The 20,515-nt window shown below is 46.9% G+C and overlaps 5 protein-coding genes across 10 annotated transcripts; 3 read left to right on the top strand and 2 right to left on the bottom strand.

Annotated features, from left to right (window-relative positions):
• Positions 1–154: 154 nt before the first annotated feature.
• On the bottom strand, positions 155–1,877 carry lsm10 (LSM10, U7 small nuclear RNA associated). 2 transcript variants are annotated; one of them, XM_011609309.2, is made up of 2 exons: positions 1,755–1,877; positions 155–1,252 (listed from the first exon to the last, which is right to left on the bottom strand). In XM_011609309.2, exon 2 carries the CDS (start codon positions 1,225–1,227, stop codon positions 820–822), a length of 408 nt encoding a protein of 135 aa, XP_011607611.1. In that variant the 5' UTR covers positions 1,228–1,252; positions 1,755–1,877; the 3' UTR covers positions 155–819. The 2 variants fall into 2 exon arrangements, with proteins under 2 accessions (XP_011607611.1, XP_011607610.1); XM_011609308.2 differs by having other exon boundaries at positions 1,685–1,847.
• A 182-nt stretch (positions 1,878–2,059) lies between these two features.
• On the bottom strand, positions 2,060–5,610 carry oscp1a (organic solute carrier partner 1a). 3 transcript variants are annotated; one of them, XM_029845038.1, is made up of 11 exons: positions 5,402–5,610; positions 5,134–5,274; positions 4,805–4,959; positions 4,572–4,739; positions 4,420–4,500; positions 4,238–4,341; positions 3,959–4,087; positions 3,831–3,885; positions 2,903–3,057; positions 2,715–2,775; positions 2,060–2,453 (listed from the first exon to the last, which is right to left on the bottom strand). In XM_029845038.1, the coding sequence occupies exons 1-11, from the start codon at positions 5,511–5,513 to the stop codon at positions 2,295–2,297; spliced, it is 1,320 nt and encodes a 439-aa protein (XP_029700898.1). In that variant the 5' UTR covers positions 5,514–5,610; the 3' UTR covers positions 2,060–2,294. The 3 variants fall into 3 exon arrangements, with proteins under 3 accessions (XP_029700898.1, XP_029700900.1, XP_029700899.1); XM_029845040.1 differs by having other exon boundaries at positions 5,245–5,274; XM_029845039.1 differs by lacking the exons at positions 5,134–5,274; positions 5,402–5,610 and having other exon boundaries at positions 4,572–5,105.
• Positions 5,611–9,986: 4,376 nt separating this feature from the next.
• Positions 9,987–14,679, top strand: zc3h12ab (zinc finger CCCH-type containing 12Ab). Of its 3 annotated transcripts, none has more exons than XM_011609312.2 (6): positions 9,987–10,161; positions 10,740–11,121; positions 11,952–12,091; positions 12,666–12,900; positions 12,989–13,089; positions 13,182–14,679. In XM_011609312.2, the coding sequence occupies exons 2-6, from the start codon at positions 10,781–10,783 to the stop codon at positions 14,108–14,110; spliced, it is 1,746 nt and encodes a 581-aa protein (XP_011607614.2). In that variant the 5' UTR covers positions 9,987–10,161; positions 10,740–10,780; the 3' UTR covers positions 14,111–14,679. The 3 variants fall into 3 exon arrangements, with proteins under 3 accessions (XP_011607614.2, XP_003969270.2, XP_029700574.1); XM_003969221.3 differs by having other exon boundaries at positions 10,664–11,121; XM_029844714.1 differs by lacking the exon at positions 9,987–10,161 and having other exon boundaries at positions 10,181–11,121.
• A 1,258-nt stretch (positions 14,680–15,937) lies between these two features.
• On the top strand, positions 15,938–17,491 carry LOC101068619 (small integral membrane protein 13-like). The gene is made up of 2 exons (XM_003969222.3): positions 15,938–16,343; positions 16,569–17,491. The coding sequence occupies exons 1-2, from the start codon at positions 16,268–16,270 to the stop codon at positions 16,757–16,759; spliced, it is 267 nt and encodes an 88-aa protein (XP_003969271.2). The 5' UTR covers positions 15,938–16,267; the 3' UTR covers positions 16,760–17,491.
• A 618-nt stretch (positions 17,492–18,109) lies between these two features.
• LOC101068842 (small integral membrane protein 13-like) lies at positions 18,110–19,389 on the top strand. Its single transcript, XM_003969223.3, has 2 exons — positions 18,110–18,497; positions 18,858–19,389. The coding sequence occupies exons 1-2, from the start codon at positions 18,422–18,424 to the stop codon at positions 19,034–19,036; spliced, it is 255 nt and encodes an 84-aa protein (XP_003969272.1). The 5' UTR covers positions 18,110–18,421; the 3' UTR covers positions 19,037–19,389.
• The last annotated feature ends 1,126 nt before the right edge of the window (positions 19,390–20,515 follow it).

Raw genomic sequence — 20,515 nt, 5'->3', positions numbered from 1 at the left:
TCCATTCATCCATTCATCCACCTTTTTCCGTTAAAAGCAGCTTAATGGGGGCAGGAATACACCCCAGGACAGGTCACCAGTCCACCTTCTACACATGGACGGTCCCTCTGTGGGTTCTGGACTTGGGGAAGAAGCTGGAGTTCAGGCACGAAACTTATTTCATGTTACCAAACGTGTTAGAAACGTTTACAGGCTTTAGTTTATTCAGAAGGGAGGAGAACATTAACCTGGTGAAGACACAAGCATGAACATTAAATCTGCAGCGCTCCAAACACGATCACCCATCATTAATCAGCTCAGATTAAATCTGTTCGCCGTCTTATTCAACCGCAGTGAACATTCCTCACAACGCTGACGGTTCCATCAGTAGAAGCCTGCTGCCATCGCGATCCTGAGCAGCCCGTTTTGATCCGCTGCTGCTGGAAAACGTCACCACAGAGAGACAGCGATCTCCAAAAGTAAACCATTGTAATTGAAAACTGGGCTCAAATGTGCCAGTGAAAGACAAAAACAGGCAGTTACAACCGACTCCTCCGAGAGCTGAGAAGTTTTTCCTGCTTCACGTTCCGCCTCTCCTTCTTTCTCCATCAGAACCTTTTGTTCTTTAACTGTAAACTGATTTTTTATGCAACATTCAGACGTGATGCTACACTGAAGATGTTTCAGTCATAATAATGGTAGATTTGTCTTTGAGGACACCATCCAGCTGCAGCTGTCCTGAAATTCCAGATGTTCTACCTTTGTGACTCTGGTTCTGGTTCTGGTCCTGGTGGCGCCACCGTCACCGTCACTCAGCTTTGTGACCCAACAGAGCAACAGTTAGTTTTTTTTCTTAGCAAATTCTTTCCGGCCTCCGCCCTCTCGAGCAAAGTTGCGGACTCTGCGGATCCGGGCCAGCTGTGTCTGTATGGTCCTCATTATGTCCACGTGGTCTGGGATGTGCACATAACGGACATTCCTACCGGTGACAAACAGGTCCTGCAAGTTGGCGATCTGGCCGCGCCTGTCTCGGTACAGCACGGCCTCCAGCCGTATGTTCATAAAGGCGTCCACGTTGATGATGCGGCCCCGCGCCGTGCATTCGTTCCTCAGGTCCACGGTGGTCACCTCCCCCTGAAGGCCCTGCAGCAGCACCACCAGGCTGTTCTCCGTGACCGTGCGCTCCCGGATGGAACTGATGACTTCCCCTGATCCCGATGGGTTGGGTTCATTTTCCTGGGATTCCATGGTGGACGTTGACAGTCGTGGACACCTACAGAGACGGAGCCAAGGTCAGGCGTGAACTACACAAAAGCTGGAGTTTCCTTTAATACAAAACATTAATTAGATGAATATTTGAGTTAAGCCTCATGTACTCTGTATGGATTTAACCTCAGTTCATTTCCATTATGTTTTGCCTGCACTACAATTGATGGTCTGTTGTAAATCTCAACAAAGTCAGCTCTCATCAAGATCTGAGGGATCCACCAAGATCCTGTATGAAAGCGGATTCTAGAGACAATTACAGCAGAAACATTCAAAGACCTTAACATTATAAACATCTCCCACCTATACATTTTGTCAGATGACAAAATCAGAGCACATTTAGGAGATATAAACACTCGATTTAAGAACTCTGGCGACTGTAATTACTTTCTACCCCTATAAAGTTTATTTTTAGCCGCTTTGTTAAACTACAACTCACGTTTAGCTGTTGGCTTTAGCTTAGGTAACACAAAGGAATGGAAAAGACAAACATCGAGCGTTTCGTCCACCTTTAACTTTCTTCATCAAACATCATTTAAACTCCACGACTCTTCAGGAGGAACCGTCGCGCAAGAAAACGACGCAGCGTGATGACGTCTAACTCTGCGACGCATGTCGCAGGACAGCACTGCCCCCTATAGGCCATTATGGGAACATAACCAACGTAGGACCGCAGCCAACATAGTTCACCAGTCAGGGCTTGAGGTCCGACCCTGGGACAACCACGAAGTGCTGTTGGGAGAACAATGTTCTCTAGAACATCTAGAACATCTCCCTGTTCGACAGCGTGGATGAAAGTCAGCAAGAGCCAAGTGCAAAATCCATGCATTATTTATTGAAGCTCTTTCACAGTTGAATTCATTTGCAAGAGAAGACATACAACACACAAGGTCTGCCGTGGAACTACTGCTGATGTTTGGTAAACATCTGAGGAGCATCTGTCTGAGCAGCAGATGCTCCTCAGATCTGGCTTTATCAGGAGCTCAACAAGGAAACATGGATTTATTCATCTGCCCGCTGTCAAAAACTGATGCTGTGTTCAGCAGCAGCTAAGTCTGGTTCTGATGGTTTGGTTCTGCTGTGGGTCTCAGTTCATCCATCATGGCCAGCAGGTCCTCCCCTTTACTGCTGCTGGAGTTTTCAGGATGCTCCTCTTCATCTGTAAATTGTCCAGCAATCCAGGCCAATTCTGCAGCCGCTCGCTCGTCCTCAGGGGAGAAGAAGAGAAACATGTCAGAGTGGCCAGGAGGAACGTTTGGACCAGGACGTCCTGGAGGGACTCAGTGGTCTTAAACTGAAGAAACTCTGAGAAGAAGATCTGACTTTTACATTTGACTTTTACCATTTACAGACTGGTGAAATCAGAATACAGGAAACATTGTTGTGAAGAGCATCTTTAACACAAACAAACAAACAAACAAACAAACAACTGACATTAATGTTCTGACTCTGCAGGAACTCCTGGTTACCTGGACAGCTTGAATGTTTATTACTTCAAACATGGAGCCCTCAGCTCCACCTGCAGCTCCCCTGTGGAAGCAAGCAAATGGCAGGAATTACAGGGAGGGAGGGGGGAAGAGGGGGAGGGAGGTGGGAAGGAAGAAAGGAAGGAATGAAAGAAGGAAGGAAGGAAGGAGGGAAGGAAGGAGACACTCACGCCGCCTCGTCCTCCGGTTCTGTGGGAAACAGGTTGATCCTGAAGCCCGTCTCGGTTCTGGGGACGTTCTCGGCCTTCACGCTGCCCATCAGCCGTGCCAGCAGGTTCAGCTCCTCTTTGGCCAGCGGGTTTGGAGTTTCATCCAGCTGCCGAACCTGCCGGAGATCCACAAGATTCCACAGCAAAATCAGCCATGAGTGGATGCTTCCAAGAGGCGGATTCTGCCACGCTCGTTTGGTTCTGGACCGTTTTAGAGATGAGGTGCCCCAATCTGACAAACTCCAAATTCCAACAATGTTTGAACAAAATACATTAAAATATCTATTGTGTGCGCGTGCGTGTTATGTTACTCCACTATTAAAATATCGAGTTTATTATTACTAAACCTGCTTTTTGTTGCCTGAAATGTTTTGTTCCGTGTTGAATTCTTGATTGTGTTGATTTTTATTTGTATTTTGTCTGATTTCATAAAAGTTAGCTCAAATGTTACGCATTTGTTTTGCGCATAAATGATCAGAATTGCTTCCACTTGTGGCCGCTAGGCGGAGACATAACACCGCCACTGGTTGTCCCAAACGCTTCATACTGGAACTGGAGTCGGAACCAGTCCATCATAAATCACAGGAGGATGCGAGGCTCCTGGTCAGGGTCAGGGGAGGTCAGGAGATTGTTGGAGTGGTCATCTGAAATAAACCCTGCACACTAAAGCTGTAAAGTAGAGCAGGAGGCAGCCTAACAACATTGGGGGGGGGGCAGTCCACAAGGGCCTGAACCAGGAAGCAAACACAAACCTGTTTGTTGGGAGGCGACCAGTCTGTTTTCCATGAATGGGTCAGATGGGCACTAAATGAGGCTAAAAGTCAACATTGATACATGAACTCCTTGTTCAAGTGTTATCATGAAGGAGGGGCCCCTGTTGTTAGCCTACCTTAGCAGAAGGAGCTCCGGAAGTTTTGGTCTCCTCCGGATGGGTTTCAGTAAACCTTTAATTCATGAAACACACAACTGCATCAAGTTTTCATGCGTAAAGTGTGTGGATACGTTATGTTCACACACATGTTCGTGCCCAGTTTGATGACTCGGTCTCCCCGTAGATCCAGAGAGCCCTCTCGGATGGGACTGGTGTAGCTTCCCCTTGTGGGGAACTCGCTTCGTCTCACCTCTCTGCCCGTCCTGTTAAACAACCTGTCCAAACAGGAAGTGCGTGATGAGACTCTAGAATACTGACATAGTTCCCAAGAGCAGTCAGGCCGTCTGAGTATTCAAAACGTTTTAAAATGAGGCATTTTTTTAAATATCTGGCAGATTTAATTCTCTTCCACGTCAGCTGCTGACCTAATGAGTCCTGGGACATCGATCCCATGAGGCACCGGGCCTGATGTTGACATGGCAAAGCGTCCACTGGGATTCTGCACTTGACTTTTGAGGAAAATGGACACCTGAGATGAAGAGAATGCAACAGCTTGCCAACGCGAAGACAGTTATTGAGTGTCTTCATCTCATGGAGCGGGACTCACCCGGACGTTCATGTCTTGGAAAAATATGAGCAGCGTTTGTCTGAGAAGCTGAAATTCGCCCTCAGACAGTGAGGAGTAAACCTACAGGAGGAACACAGACAGATCACACAGGCCTCTGATGTTGAAAACCTGCTGACCGACTTTGGCTGCACCTCCATGATCCTCCTGTGCGTCTCGTCCACGTGGTTGACCACGGCGGGCGTGTCTTTGGCCAGTTCCCTGACGGCGTCTATGTGGTTATAGGAGATAAGCAGCAGATCCTTTGGCCTTGGGCAAAGAAAGACTTGGTATTTGAAGGCCATGACCATCAGTTCATAAAGCTGGATGAAGAATAAAAGCAGGTCAGCGTCTGTCCTAAAGCAGGTCAAAGAGCTTCTGTCCATACTCTGTCCATGCTGGCGGGGCTGAGCCTCATGATGGACGTGTGTGCTACACGCGTCAACACCGTCTTCAGTGTCCTGTGGGAGTAGAGCCGCTGAGGTTTCAGGAGCTCGTCCATAAAGGCTTTGCTGAACATGGTTCTGATGATGTCGTTCATAACTGCAGCGGCAAAACAGACACGAGTCAACATGGTTGCCTGGCAACACGGGAGGGTGCAGAGGAAGAACCTGTATCTGGGTACACATCATTTTAGAGACGCTTCAAAATGCAGTCAGCAGGTTGTTGGTGCGAGTCAAAGGGGACAGAAACACACACACGTATTTCTTCACACACATTCACATTGAAGCCTCCAGACTGGTTTAGAAGCAGGACTGTGGTGGAGACTAGAGGCTGATACTGGGAGGACTGGAGAAGCAATAATCTGCTCAGCAACAGCAGGAATACCTCTGATTCTGTCACTTTCTGACCAAACTCCTGAGAAGAGACAAGAAAAAAATGTCCCTGTTACCTGGTGTCCAGCAGTCTTGACCTTACGGACTGTTGAGCGTGAAACAGCCTGTCAAACACACAAAGCAGGCCCACAGCAACAGGCTGCTTCTACCTTTATCTGACTTGTCCTCGGAGGTGTTGTGGGCCCGGAGGCGCTGATCCAGTATGTAGAGCATCTCTCCACCGAGGTTGATGAAAACCAGAGGGAGAGTTCTCATGGACATCCTGCACGGACGGACGGAGGGATGGACCCCTGCGAGCTAGGGCTAGGACGAGGGCTAAGGCTAGGGCTAGGACGAGAGCTAAGGCTAGGGCTAGGACGAGAGCTAAGGCTAGGGCTAGTATGAGGGCTAGGACGAGGGCTAGGACAAGGGTTAGGACGAGGGCTAGGACAAGGGTTAGGATGAGGGCTAGGACAAGGGATAGGGTTAGGGACCTGAGAGCTTCAGACGCTGAGCACGGACGCTTTGCTCAGGCTAAAGGGTGTCTGCTCTGATCCCAGCCCTTCAGATAAACCTGCAACAGGTGGTCAGGATCAGGATCAGCAGATACTGGACAGCAGCTGATTGGTCAGGAGGAGACGAGTCACAGCCTACGTCCACATCCACAGCGTCTCACACTCGCTGCTCTTGGGACTAGACCCAGATACACTTGCTGCTAGGACATGAACGATATGCTGATATTAGTGTGGGGCAATTGGTGGAGGGGAAGAGGAGGGGAAGACTAGGGAAGGAGGAGAAGAACAGGAGAGGAAGAGAGGAGTTAAAGAGGAGGGGAAGATTAGGGAAAGAGGAGAAGAACAGGAGAGGAAGAGAGGAGTTAAAGAGGAGGGGAAGATTAGGGAAAGAGGAGAAGAACAGGAGAGGAAGAGAGGAGTTAAAGAGGAGGGGAAGATTAGGGAAAGAGGAGAAGAACAGGAGAGGAAGAGAGGAGTTAAAGAGGAGGGGAAGATTAGGGAAAGAGGAGAAGAACAGGAGAGGAAGAGAGGAGTTAAAGAGGAGGGGAAGATTAGGGAAAGAGGAGAAGAACAGGAGAGGAACAGGAGGAAGGAGGAACAAAAAGGGCCTCATGTGAAAATATAGACTGTTTTAACCAATTTAGTTCGATTCTAAACTCTTGAGAAGAGAATAATAAAGGAACATGTTAAAAGAAGATGTTAAAAGAAGATGTTAAATGAATATGTTATAGGAATATATTAAATTTATGGGAATGAGTTAAAGGAATGTGTTAAAGGATCATGTTAAACACAGATGTTAAAGGAAGGTGTCCATCTTCGTTCCTCCCAAAGAGAACCTCATCATCTTCATCTCTGCCTCATCATCTTCATCTCTGCCTCCTGTCCTCTCCTCAGTGTCTCAGTCTCTAAACCAAACAGCATCACGGGGCTCACCCCCGTCTTCTTCACCTTTGCCTTCAGGCTTGATGACCTACATGGTCCAACCTGCTTCCACAAACTTCTCCTCTTTTCCAACAGTCTCTGTTGCTCTAGAGACTGTTGACCCTAAGTGACCCTTCACCTTCTTCATCTCTCCTTCCTGTCACCTCACTGCTCCACTAATTGTCCTCTTCCTCGCCACCATTCTACGCTGATGATTACATCACCTCTAGAGGACCATCTGACCTTTGACCTTTGATCCACTCCTGGACACCAAACCTGCCCATCACCTCCTCAACACCACCAAGTCTGTTAGTGGGTCACCACTCTCTCACCTCTGGAGATCACTTCATCTAACTCACTCCATTAATTCCAGTCCCCCCCCCTTTCCCCATTTAACCCAGAGCAGCAACATCTGTATTAGCCGTCACACCTGCTACTGAACTGTAGCGAAGATGCTCTTTGACATCTGCTGGACTGGATCAAAGTCATTTTATTATCTAAACTGCCGCCGTCTCTTCTCCCAATTATGGCGCTCTGTTTGACCCCCTCATTCAAAGTTAGAAACACACACATGATAAAGATGCAAATCCAAGTTCACCTTTATGCTGCCGGCAGCTGCAGCCGAGGGAGCCAGTTGCCTCCTTCCTGGCGTCCCGTCCACAGCTGAACGTCCTCCTGAGCTGGGGGGTAAGATGTGAAGACGTCTCAGAGAAAGGACCAGAGATTCGGACATAAGTGACCTGTTTGGATGGTAGAGAAGGAACGACCCAGTCATGGAGATGAAGTTTTACCTGTGGATGTTTTCAGTGTAAGTCAAAGCTAATCGTCCACGTTTCCATGGCAACGGCAGCGAAATTTACGCATTTGCTGCTTGTGTCTTTCTCCTAACAGCATCATCGCTCGCTCTGCTTCAGAGACTGTCCTCAATGATAATCCAGCCTTGGCGCCACGTTTCTACAACCTGAACTGGATGAGGTCGATACCTGAAGACGTTCCGGTTTCTGCCGTCACCATGCCGGGAACCCACCAAAGCCTGACGGAGTACGGAGGGCCGCTTACTCAGCGCCAGGTCTGGAACTTAAGTGTCCAACTCAAAGCGGGAATCCGGTATTTAGACATACACGTGGGGATCTGGATACCCAACCAACAGCATGTTTACGTCTGGGACGGTTGGTGGATGATTTCACAACAGATCCGGATGGATGAAGTTCTGGTGATCATCTTTAATTTCCTTGAATTACACCCAAGTGAGACGGTGCTGTTGAACGTGGAAATTCACGGACTTTACAAATCCAGGGCGCTCCAAATGATCATGAAAATTATATCACAGAACAGAGATAGAATATGGACCGACCTGGCAGTACCCACCATGGGCCAAGCGAGAGGGAAGCTCATCTTCGTCAAGAGTAGCACCTTTGATGTCGGCGTGGAGAAGAGCGCCTCGGCGTTCTTCCTCGACAACAAGCTCGACTACTGTGAATGCAAGATCGAGCAAGTCAAGCCACAGTTGTGTGGTCGGTCCATTGTGGTGACGGAGAACCCCTCAGCTTTTTTTACAACCCCCAAAATGTTGGCCCAGACAGTCAACAGTGAGATTAACAAGTGTGTGATGCAGAACAAGAGGAGCCTAAACCAAGGCTGCCTGGGGGTCATCAGCATGAACTTCCCCAGTCCTGATGTGCTCATAAATATCATCCAACTGAGACCCTGCAGGTGTGGCGGAGAACCACAACCCATGACAGTTGCTCCTCCAGCACCACCAACAGAACCATGTTCAGAAGAACCGCCCCCATGTGGAAAAGATAGAGAACCAATGCCACCAATGGAACCATGTCCAGAAGAACCGCCCCCATGTGGAAAAGATAGAGAACCAATGCCACCAATGGAACCATGTCCAGAAGAACTGCCCCCATGTGGAAAAGATACAGAACCAATGCCACCAATGGAACCATGTCCAGAAGAACCGCCCCCATGTGGAAAAGATAGAGAACCAATGCCACCAATGGAACCATGTCCAGAAGAACCGCCCCCATGTGGACCAGATACAGAACCCACAACTGAACCACCGTGTGCCACAGAACCACCACCAACTGAACCACCGTGTGACACAGAACCACCACCAACTGAACCACCGTGTGCCACAGAACCACCAACAACTGAACCACCGTGTGACACAGAACCACCAACAACTGAACCACCGTGTGCCACAGAACCACCAATAACTGAACCACCGTGTGACACAGAACCACCAACAACTGAACCACCGTGTGCCACAGAACCACCAATAACTGAACCACCGTGTGACACAGAACCACCAACAACTGAACCACCGTGTGCCACAGAACCACCAACAACTGAACCACCGTGTGACACAGAACCACCAACAACTGAACCACCGCGTGACACAGAGCCACCAACAACTGAACCACCGTGTGACACAGAACCACCAACAATTGAACCACCATGTGCCACGGAACCACCAATATGTGGGTCAGGTTTAGAACCAACATCACTTACTGAGCCATGTCTTGAAGCATCACCAACATCTGGATCAGGTTCCTCAGAATCCCTGGTATTTGAGCAGACATCAGGGGCCTCCTCTGAACCAGAACCAATATCTGCACCACCAAGTGGAGGCAGCTCACCGATGTCTCCTCAGGAGTCCACGTCATCGTCGGCTCCACCGTGGAGGGGGAGTGGCTATCAGGAGAGGTAATTATGACTGAATACGACAGCGTTACTACAGTAACCACAGGCTGCACTTTCATGTGATCACTTCCCATCCATGACCACAAAACCAGTAACAACCAGTAGTGATGCTGTTTCCAGATGAAGAAGCAGTGGGTGAGAGGCAGGAACACAGACCGGCCGTCCAGCATCACCACACACGTACCTATTTGGAACCCTCACAGCTGGAGAACATGCAGTGTGTTGACCCCGTGACCTCAGATGTCTGAGGTGACCTCATGACGCTGCCTGCTGACCTTCCACGGCCACGCCGAGAACATCTCACGATCATCAGACGTTGTCTTCTGCTCCCGTCTCTGATTCAAATGGAAGAATAAAACATTTAAAAGATGGGGTTTTTTTCTTGTCAATTGAAGCATGCAAATAAGAAAATACAAAAACTTTCTAAACCTTTGGGAAAATTAGATTTGCGTGATTCCAGGTAAATTTAATGGTTTAGCAACAACTTTAGTTCAAGTTATTGATAGCTGAAAGAATAAAAGATTAAAGAACTAATAATCGGGGGCTTTCTGACGCTGAGATCAGACGGAAGCAGGAAAAAGGTTTATTACGCTCGTGACATCACACGTGGTCTAACACACCTCCACCTGTCTGGCTGATGACGTCAGAGGAAAAACCGGGGCACTTCCTTGTCAGAAGACGAGCTGAATCCGTCCGATCGTCGCTCTGATCGGCGGCGACAAACGCGTCAGTCCGGGAGAGAAAGCGGGATTTGTGCCGGCTCGGTCCACCGAGGTGGTTCTGAGGTGAGTTTCTGTGTTCTCTTCACTTAAAGTTTACCGGAAATAGACCAAAACCTTTTCACCAGAAAACTTCTGGAATGAGCTGCTGTAAAGTCTGTTTCGACATAAATGGATTATTAACTAGTAGATAATTTTTATAACAGGTAAAATGAGAACATTTAGTAAAAACAAAAGTACACACAAAAAATAGTCCCATCTAATATATGAAATTAAATAATGATGTTGTGTTGTCTATATCTATCTATCTATCTATCTATCTATCTATCTATCTATCTATCTATCTATCTATCTATCTATCTATCTATCTATCTATCTATCTATCTATACATTAATTATATAGTTCATGCTTTTATGTACAGTTTACATCTGTAAAGCTCTATTGGTAATATATTTGCACTCATTGAAACTATAGAAAACTATCAGATCAGCATGAATTAAATCAAAGAAAAGCAGTAAAATGTGACAGTAAAATGGTTAAATCAGTGAGGATTATATTATTTTCCAGGTTGTTTACGTGAAAAGCAAAAGATGAGCACTGAAGTCAAATTTTGAGCCCATACGTCGCTGACACGTCTGCACAGATCTCCCAGCTCCACATTCCTCCTGCTCTACCAGTAGGAGCATGGATCCCTCTGCAGACCCCCAGCACCACCCGGCCCAGATGGACTTCTTCCACAAGCTGGGCTACTCCACGGCTCAGGTCCAGGCCATCCAGCAGCAGTTTGGCCCCAACACGGACACAGATAAAGTCCTGGGCGAGCTGGTCCGCATCGGAGCTGGGCAGGAGGCCAAGCAGGAACCCGTGACCACCGTGTCTGTGCTGGTGCCCAGAGGGAACCACCAGAATTCATCCCCCACCGTACAGCTGCCTTTGCCCTCATCTGCTGCAGGTGGAGAGGACAAACACGGGGAGGACGATGTTCTCAGACCCATCGTTCTTGATGGGAGCAACGTGGCCATGAGGTGAGAAACAAATCCAAACATCAGAAGCTTTGCATAATCCCCGGCCAAATATGTTCAGAGAGTTAACATCACCAGGAGGTTCTCAAGCGGTTCAGGATTTACATCTTTGTGTCTGAAAGCAAAGGGAGTGTGACCGAAATAACTAGGCCTTAACTGTTGTGACAGCAACTAGAATAAAGGGGGTTCAATTCTAGCACCAGCAGACGGTGCTGCCTGCTGCCCATCGCACAAAGATCACAGCTCCTCTTCATCATGCTGACACTGACTTGATTCTGGTCCATGCGTTGATATTAAAAAAAGTACATTTCTTCATCTACATTTTACCAGGTTCAAGGGATGATTTCACTGTTCCCATTAGACAAAAACCTTCAGTGGAGTCACTTTTAAACCCTTATCCTCATGTAATTACTTTACTTGACGTGTGTGCGTGTACGTGTTGGCACACGTGTACAGACATGTTCCAGACAGGTATCTCTTAACTTTAAAAACAGAGAAGTTCTTTCCTGCTTTGCTGGATCAGGAAAGTTTTTTTGAGGGCAGGGATGTTGTCTGTCCACAATCTGGGCTCGTCTTCTGTTTTCTTTTGGGTTCTTTAGAAGAGAGCGAGTTCCACGGAACCTGTGGAACTCTGACTCATCCCAAATTTCACTTTATCCCACTCATTTTATTTTCTGGGACACTCTAATTTAGAAGAAGACAACGTTTTTTTTATCTTAAGCAATTAGAAAACAGCATAGTCAGCATCTGTGCCCACAGACTGGCCTCAGGCCTGTCCAGGAGCAGCCCTGCTGGGCAGAATGTTGAAATACCTTGTTTTCTTATGTGTTTAGTCATGGGAACAAGGAAGTTTTCTCTTGTTTGGGAATCCAGCTAGCTGTGAACTTCTTCCTGGAGCGTGGCCACACTCACATTACTGTCTTTGTCCCATCGTGGCGGAAGGAGCAGCCCAGGCCAGACGTTCCTATCACAGGTGAGAAGGTGGTTTATGTGTCATATTTTAGTCACTTCCTGCTTCCGTAAATGAAGTTTTCTTTAGAGACGAGGAAACACTCTGACGGGAGGTGAAGCATCTAACAAGAGATTCGTTTCGGTTATTGTCATTTCAGTTTGTTGTGCTTGCAGAAAAATATAAAGGACAGCCTGTCGTGCAAGACTCAAATGTGTTTCTCAAGGCGGGAAATCCCGCCTGAGTGTTTATCTGAGGTTTATGACGCAGCACATCAACCTCTGAGCAGTTCTTCTCATGACTCACATTTGAAATCATTTCCTGAAAATCTTGCCTCTGTGGGTTTAAACACCATATTAAGTGCATCGCCGATGATTTTGTATGTTAAAAGGAGCAGAAAACAGGAATTTCCGCATTGTTAGACACTGTAAATCACTCCTAACGTGCACATGAGTTTATCTTGATGCAGAACTCCTGCTGTTTACTCTCTAACCTGTAAATTCAATATTACACTTACTGAGTCCATATTTACACATATACATATTTTCCCGTAGCTGTTGGTGACATAAAGTCATGTGATCTTTTGTTGGCTCTGTAGACCAGCACATTCTGAGGGACCTGGAGCGGAAGAAGTTCCTGGTGTTCACACCCTCACGCCGCGTGGCAGGAAAACGAGTGGTGTGTAACGACGACTGGTTCATCGTAAAGTTGGCCTACGAGTCCGATGGCATCATCGTGTCCAATGACATGTACCGGGACCTCCAGGGAAAGGAACCGGAGTGGAAGCGCTTCATCGAGGAGAGGCTGCTCATGTACTCCTTCGTCAGTGACAAGTCAGTTCTGACAGCATTCATCTACAAATGTAACAGAATGGGCCTTCTGCTCTGTTTGGACCCATGTTTGACTGTGACCCTGATGCAGGTTTATGCCTCCCGATGACCCTCTCGGCCGCTACGGTCCCACTTTGGAGAACTTTCTACGGAAATTTCCAAAGACACAAAAAAAGCCACTGTGTCCTTATGGTAAGAAGACAGTAGGACATCCTAGGTCCTGAAACTCCTGAAACGAAGCAGACAACAAAGCCAGTCTCAATTCATACTCTGTTCTTTTCCAGGAAAGAAGTGTACATATGGAACCAAATGCAAGTACCACCACCCCGAGCGAGCCAGTAAGTCCAGTCACTCAAGTAGCGTTGAGCTTCGGGATCAGGCCAAGCAACCCTGGACTTCCCAGAGACCACCTTCAGCTCCCAGCACTCCTGTGCTTGGACAGAGCCTCTCTCTGGTGGAGGACATGGCAAAGAAACTGACTCTGGGACCTGAGAGTGGCTTCTCCAAGACACTAAAGGACCATAAACATGAATATATGAGTCAGCTGAAAGCCAGTCAATGCCCCAGTAAGAGAGCCACATGCAGGAAGGAGAAGAGCAGCCAGCACTCACCTTCAGACCACAGTTTGCAGGACAGTGGATCTCAGGAGCAGCTGGACTCTGGTTTAGGCTCCATAGACAGTCAGCTGATGGAGGGTCCTTGGAGTGACCACTTTTATGGGGTGAAACACAGCGGCTCACAGCACAGCCAGCTGTACAGCCCTCCCAGAAATGCCCCTTGCAGGTGCTGCTCCCACAGCCCTTTTTCTGAGGGCACCGCATCTGCCTCGTATCACCAGCAGTACAACGGTGGGTACGTCAGCAGGCCCAGATCCGACGTTACCGCGTACGGGCCCAGTCATTACACCAGCTACGCCAGTTACCCAGTTAGTATGCCCACATACATTGATCGGCACTGGTCCGAGCCTTATGGTTCTAACCCTTGGGTGGTGCAGAACCGTCCAGCGGAACACTTCCACTGGGGGCCTCCTCAGGTGGAGCAACAGACCCCCAGTGGTCTGAAGGAGAGAGAAGCTGTGAGGAAGAAGCTCCTCGCTATCTTCAGTGCTCACTTAGTGGACGCAGCCATGACCAGGTTTCCAGAGCTGATGGATCCAGAACTGTTGGTGGCTGAGATCCTGAAGCTGCAGAGCGAGAGCAGGTCGCTGAGGTGATGGAGCTCCACTGGTAACAGAGCAATAAGCTGCAGGTCCCTTAAAAACCCAAAACACTCTTGTGTATTCTCGTAAAGTGGTATCCACATTTTAGATGAATGTCCTGCAAGTGTGGGATGTCTACACCTTTAGTAAATGAATGCAAACGTAGAGTTAATGCCTTACCTGGTTTGGCATGAACCTCAACGGCTGATAGCCTGAGTGAGTTAAATTAATTAAATTAATTAAGTGTAACCCTTGTGTAATAGGGGCTGCTGTTGTAAATCCTCACAATCCTCACAGGATTTAGTCGAACTCAAGAACATGAGATGAGTTTATGTTTTCGATGACTGATGGCAGAATAAGGTGGAGTTTCTTCTTTTAGTAAAATTAGGAAGAGAAATCTTACAAATGGGTATTTTCCACCTTCATCCAGATTATGACAGGAACTAAATCTTTATTTCTGTTTGATTCCTTTTATTTAAACGTGCATCCATAATTTTTGGAGCGTTAAATGATGCAGCACCACGACTGGCAAACCTGAAATGTCATATTTCAATAAAACAATCGCCTCTTTTTCTTTTACAACATTGCTGTGTCTACACTTTATTTGACTGACCAAATTTAACATGTTTTGAACAAAAACCCTGGAATCCCCTACAGCTATGGAGCTCAACGCTGCACTAAAATGACACCTCTCTATATATGCAAATAATTGAACGTTGTCGGCACTCGAGTGTAAAACAGGTTTGTTATCTAAGTATGTAAAACATCTCTGCATTGTAAAAACTTGAGTCAACAGATCACCACAGTTGCAGTGTAAATATAGTAAGTGTCCAAAGCATTTACCACATTTTTATGTCGTTTGCACTGCAACAATGTGTGAATCGACAAAAACAGCAAATGAGCTAATCTTTTATATCCACTCTGCCAAACCTGACTGTAAAATGAGTCTGCAGTTACATGTTGCTGTGTTCATGTAGCCTGTAAAACATGACACAGTCTGCAACTTTACACAATATGCAAATACACACAAGCCAAGGCCTGACGCAGCTGCTGCTGTCGCAACACCACTAAAGTGAACACTAGGATAATGTACAAAAAGGGAGAGAGAAAGACGCAATCAACTAGATTTAATCAAACTAAAATTTCAATGTGTTGATATAATCAGACTATGAAGGAATATAATCCTGGACTCTCAGTGTTTTACAGTTTCGGATGGTCTAATTGACATTGTTGCTGATATCTTTTACCTAAAAACTAAACGATATATCGTGAGTGAGATGGTTCAAAATTTTTCTAGGATGTCTGTCTTCTTTCTCATTCATACATTTTATTTACTTTATAACTATCATTAAACCATTCAGAACTGAAGAAGGGGAAATGTTTACCAGATGCAGATAACAGTCCAATTGTCTCTGCTAGGACACACGCCAGCAGCTTCACAAGTCCTCTGAATAAACACATCTAGGGCCTTGATCTGGTTGCTGATAAGAAAGTAAATTGACGCTTGCAGACAATTCCTCATTTTGGAATTTTGTTTCGACATGTTTCTGCCTCTGGTAATGTCTCCTCCTGTCGGACAAATATAACACTATTAACAATATAAAAAGTTATATTGCAGCTTAATGAATGACATAATCAAAAGTAGATATTTTAGCAATCAAAAGAGTCAAACAGTCAAAAGGTTCAAGTCATTATATTATATAGATTAATTACATGCGGAATATTTCCAGGGTTGAGAAGAAAACACGGAAATAAAAGCGGAAACTTCATTACCCAGAATCCAAAGGGTCTCTGCGCCGTCGCAGACGTGTGTTGTCTTATGACGCAGATGACGTTGAATTAACCCAGTTACTGTATTTATCTGCGCCTCATGTGAGAAAAGTCGTCTTTTAGTTATTTAAGGGACAAGATTAGTACTTTGTCCTCCTGTAACCAGCCACTGTTCTAATGTTTCTGCTGTAATTGGAGGTGTCGGGGTACTTCTGGTCCCTTTGTCAACTAGCTAGCCACTAGCTAGCCGCCAGACTGAGTTTCAACTCCTGGTGTTTGTTGTTGTCTTTCTCTTCTCTCGACGCTCTTTAACCTTGTAACCAAGCGGCTACCAGAAGCGCTCTTTCATGAGGTGGACCTTCCTCTCCTTACGCTGCTCGTGCTGTCGGGTGTCCGGCTAAGATGTGGCAAAGTGTCGGGCTCACACTGCTGGTCATTGTGGCCACGATTGTCTGCGCGCTGCTCTTCATGCTGTTTGGTGAGTTCACCCTCATAACCTGCCTGTCAGCAACTGGACTGTGGTGTAACTGTTGCCATCGTACTGGTCGACTGTCAGTGAATACTTTTATCTGTGTGGCAAGTTTGTGAGTGGTGGTTTCCATCGTGAGCTGGCAGAGACTGATGGAAAGAAGGTCCCAAAGCTGAGGCATCCCTGCCTGCCTGTGGGTTCAACATCCCTGTCTCTGTTATTTCTCTCCCCCAGGCTGGTACGTAGTTTGGCATCTTTTCCTGTCCAAGTTCAAGTTCCTGCGTGAGCTTGTCGGAGATGCCAGCACGCCACAGACTGAGAACCAGCCGTCAGAACTCGGCACCGAACGCACATCTCCCGCCCTGATCCGAAGTCGGCCCAGGAGTGCACGCCAAAGAGTTGCGTTTCCAGACGGCACTTTGTAATTCACCGCGTTTCCGCTGCATTCACGTGTATCATCTCATCACCGCAAGTGCTCGTCACTAGAAGCACGCGTAACCTGAAGTGAGCAGCAGGTTTCTGCAGGCCACGCGGACCCTCAGCCAGCCCTCCTCCGAACCAGGCTGCTTTAAAGTGACTAGGCAGAGTTCTAGAGTCAAAGGGAACAGTCGTCCACATCGGTGAAGCTTCTCTGTTCATATATGTAGCGCCATGGAGTCACACAAGTTACTTTACTGTTAGTCTTTTGTACATGCGCTCTTCTACGTAGGCACACGTAAGGAAACCCACAAAAGAAACAAGCAATTTTGACAACGTGCAATTAGGGGAATGTTTTTGTCTTTTTCTTGTTTTTGCGCACCTTTGGTCATCTCTTAAATGGAGTCCAGACACCTCAGAGAAATGAGAACATGAGACAGATAATCAAAATTGCATTCTGCTAATGTGTTTTACTGACAGCTTTTTAACCGTTTATGCTTGAAGAGTCAGGGGAAGAGTGAAGGACTGTTCACTTCCTGCTCCCAGTGCCTCGTTTGACTCGGTGCCTCTTTATGTTTGTCACTAGACCTCTTTTTCTACTGCTGCTCATCCTCTTGTTTCATGTGTAAAAGCAAATCCAAGTAGGCTGGCCGATATTCTCCTCCGTCCTCCCTCTCCTGCACCTTTGCTTCAGCTCTGTACGTCAGCGCAGCTTCACAACAATAAATAACTACTTTAAATGTTGACTCTTTTTTTTAACAAGGTAACCAGTTAACAGGTAATACATCTATAAAGGGACTAATCTATTTTACCGTTCTCTCTTGCTGACAAACAGCAGCTGACCTGCAGGTGCAGTACAACTGTGTCAGCTGTGTCATCACCATCTGAGGGAAGACTCTGCTGGGAGACCTGAAGGGTCACCAATGCTCACAAAAAGGCACAAGAATGCCAAACTAGCAAAAGACAAAAAGAAGCTTTGCTGCTTCTGGCCCTGGATATAATGAAATCTGATTATTACAAAGAATTTTGAAACACAGCCTATTGTTGGGAATCTGGGTCCCCTGCAAAAGTCAAAGATCTTCAGGTAGGACATTGACCCAAAACACTTGAAAAGTAGCCAGAAACATAAAGCTGCAGAGTTCTGAAATTCCAACAATCAGTCCATAATATTACGCTAAGGGTGCTGGAAATTTTGACTTTTCGTCAGATATTTGAAACCGAAATAATTGCATTTGCAACGATTCTGTGGGAGAAGAGTTGCACCTTCTGACGGTAGCCAGAGGTGCCGTGTGTCCGTCAGGGCGACAGGGGGCGCCAGCGCGCGTAGACGCTATTGTCAGCTCAACGTTTAATTCGGAAGAAGACAGAGTCAGAATTTTACGACTTGTGTCTAAAAACTAACAAGCGTGTGTTGTAATCATGTAGAACTTGGACAATGGACTCTGTGCTGTGTCCACTCGCCGGTTCCAATGATTCTGTTACAAGTCGGCGTGTGAAAATAGTTCGGGTCCCTTTTCCAGCCCGTTAGCTGAGCCACTACCTAGCCTCCAGTGTCTAATGTTGCTGCTGCCACCGGGCTATTTAGAACCCATCAGAATTCCAGAACCGCGCCGTGTCTGAGGAGGACCACCGTCCTTTATGCTGCTGGTGCTGACACTCATCCAGCGAAGATGTGGCAGAGTGTCGGGCTGACACTGCTGGTGACTGTAGCCACGCTGGTCTGCGCGCTGCTCTTCATTTGGGTTGGTGAGTGTGGAACATGCGTGATGAATGATCCCCATCTAGGATCAGTCCCAGGCTGCTGTCAGGGTACAAACGAGCCCCAACAGCACTGGTCGGAGCTCCTTAAACCACACTGCTGTTACTTGCGTGACAACTGAGAGTGGATTTAGTGCCCCGACGTTTCTATCTTTACCAGCAGCTGCTCTCGTCTGCAGGTGGAGCCTTGCAAGTCTCATAAAGGAAATACTTTAGCTTAATCTGGCTAAGTGGTGTCTGTGGAACAATGCTGAAGTATTTTAAGATTATTTCCAGTTTGATGTCTCGGATAAAGTAAAAAGCATGGTGGCAGTTTTCCTGTAAAAGTGTTCTCTTCCCTTCCACCAGGCTGGTATGTAGTTTGGCAGCTATTCCTGTCCAGGTTCAAGTTCCTGCGGGAGCTGGTGGGGGAGGCTGGTGCCCCCCATGCTGCCACGCAGCCATCTGACCCCAAGATCCAGGACCAGGCTAATGTCAAGCTACGAAGTCGACCACGGACTCGCCAGAGGGCCCCAGAAGGCTCATAATGAGCGACCCCGTGGACCCCCCCAGCACATGTGATCGCCAGAAATCTGCACACTCAGGAACTTCTTCACCGTCTTGAAGTGACCTGCACATCTCCCGTCATCAGCGAGGATCCGTTTCCATCCGTCTTCCTTACCTTAAGCTTTTCCTTCTGACACCTCTGGGTCATGAAGCTGCTCAGTTGAAGCAACAGAACTTTATCAGCTGTTTTAATCAGCGCTGAACACAATGCAACTACCTGAAAATCACCTTTCTCCAGCTGAAGCTCGGAGGGATCTGTACTGTAGACAGTCCAACCAGAGGAGTGTTGTTTTTGTCAAGTTTTCTTTGAACATGAATAAATCTTTAAATGCTGCCTTGTGCTGATGGTGAGTTTAATCCCATTTTAAAGGTGTGTTCACCAATTTAACTTTGCTCCAGGAGAAGGAAGAGTAATCAGGTGCAATGAAGAAGTTTTTAAAGCTAAGGTTTGTGCAGCATATTAAGGGAATATTATTTTAATTTTTTACACTTCAGTATTAGATTCTGTCTTCTGCATCATACACTTTTAGATTTGAATGTTATTTAAAATTCCTTCATCATGGACTTGGTTTCTCTTTAGAGAACTGTGATTACTTTTTATAATCTACCACATTCTCCAGACAGTTTGGTTGCTCCAACTTTATCAAATCTTTTGTTTCACTTGTGAGTTTCAACTGCAGTTGTGGTGTTTGGACACCAGGTGTCGTTGTGGTGTCGCTAAAGCGACCTGCCATTAAGGCTTTTAATGAGGAAAACACCCACAATATTTTATTATCGACGTGATAAATGACTGAAATAAAACCTTTTTAAGAATGACCGTGTCCGTTTGGTCACATTTGCTTGATAAGTGTTTTCCTGGTAAAAAGGGAATTTTCTGCTGCATTGATGAAGACAAGAGTCAGACTAACACAGTCAGATCCCACAGCCGTAACTAAGGTGATGAGACACGTGAAGTAGCCAGACCCCCTGCTGATACAACGACCCCGTCTTTAACACGAGGAGCACGTGTCCCCATCGCGGCCCTTAAAGGATCCTTTTAAATGTTCCCCTGCATATTTTTCTGCAGTTTGTGGCTCTTAAACTGTTCATCATGTGACTCACAACATTCCTGGATTTTCCAGGTAGAACTGTGAGAACAGAAGCTGCTGGAAAATGTCTGAACTCTTCGCCACAGGCTGGAATTAAGGGCCCGTTTGGAGCTTGTTCCCGTTGGCTCAGCTCCACCTACCAGTGATTCAGAACCTCAGCAGAAACCGGATCATGAAGCTGAATGTGTCCCTCCGGATCAACCTGGATCCATCAGCCACTGGAAACAGGAACCAGTGTCACAGTAAACTGGGTTGATGCCGATCCTCCCAAAGGTGCTGCTGCAGGAGAACTGGTGGGCTGCAGGAGGCCCGGCAGAACTTCAGCAGCTCCTGTTGATCCACCAGACATCTACGAGATGTTTGGCCCGCTGC

The sequence above is a fragment of the Takifugu rubripes genome, chromosome 12 (assembly GCF_901000725.2).
Source record: "Takifugu rubripes chromosome 12, fTakRub1.2, whole genome shotgun sequence".
NCBI lineage: Eukaryota > Metazoa > Chordata > Actinopteri > Tetraodontiformes > Tetraodontidae > Takifugu > Takifugu rubripes.
This window is presented reverse-complemented; position numbering and strand designations above follow the sequence as displayed.

Excerpts from the sequence above, each read along its gene's own strand:
- zc3h12ab (XM_011609312.2), top strand. The coding sequence starts at position 10,781 with ATGGATCCCTCTGCAGACCCCCAGCACCACCCGGCCCAGATGGACTTC. Across the intron at positions 12,092-12,665 it reads GCCAGACGTTCCTATCACAG|ACCAGCACATTCTGAGGGAC; the intron begins GTGAGAAGGTGG and ends TTGGCTCTGTAG. Across the intron at positions 13,090-13,181 it reads AAAGCCACTGTGTCCTTATG|GAAAGAAGTGTACATATGGA; the intron begins GTAAGAAGACAG and ends GTTCTTTTCCAG.
- oscp1a (XM_029845038.1), bottom strand. The coding sequence starts at position 5,513 with ATGTCCATGAGAACTCTCCCTCTGGTTTTCATCAACCTCGGTGGAGAG. Across the intron at positions 4,501-4,571 it reads CGCACAGGAGGATCATGGAG|GTTTACTCCTCACTGTCTGA; the intron begins GTGCAGCCAAAG and ends TTCCTCCTGTAG. Across the intron at positions 3,886-3,958 it reads ATCAAACTGGGCACGAACAT|GTTTACTGAAACCCATCCGG; the intron begins GTGTGTGAACAT and ends CATGAATTAAAG.
- LOC101068619 (XM_003969222.3), top strand. The coding sequence starts at position 16,268 with ATGTGGCAAAGTGTCGGGCTCACACTGCTGGTCATTGTGGCCACGATT. Across the intron at positions 16,344-16,568 it reads GCTGCTCTTCATGCTGTTTG|GCTGGTACGTAGTTTGGCAT; the intron begins GTGAGTTCACCC and ends TCTCTCCCCCAG.
- LOC101068842 (XM_003969223.3), top strand. The coding sequence starts at position 18,422 with ATGTGGCAGAGTGTCGGGCTGACACTGCTGGTGACTGTAGCCACGCTG. Across the intron at positions 18,498-18,857 it reads GCTGCTCTTCATTTGGGTTG|GCTGGTATGTAGTTTGGCAG; the intron begins GTGAGTGTGGAA and ends CCCTTCCACCAG.
- lsm10 (XM_011609309.2), bottom strand. The coding sequence starts at position 1,227 with ATGGAATCCCAGGAAAATGAACCCAACCCATCGGGATCAGGGGAAGTC.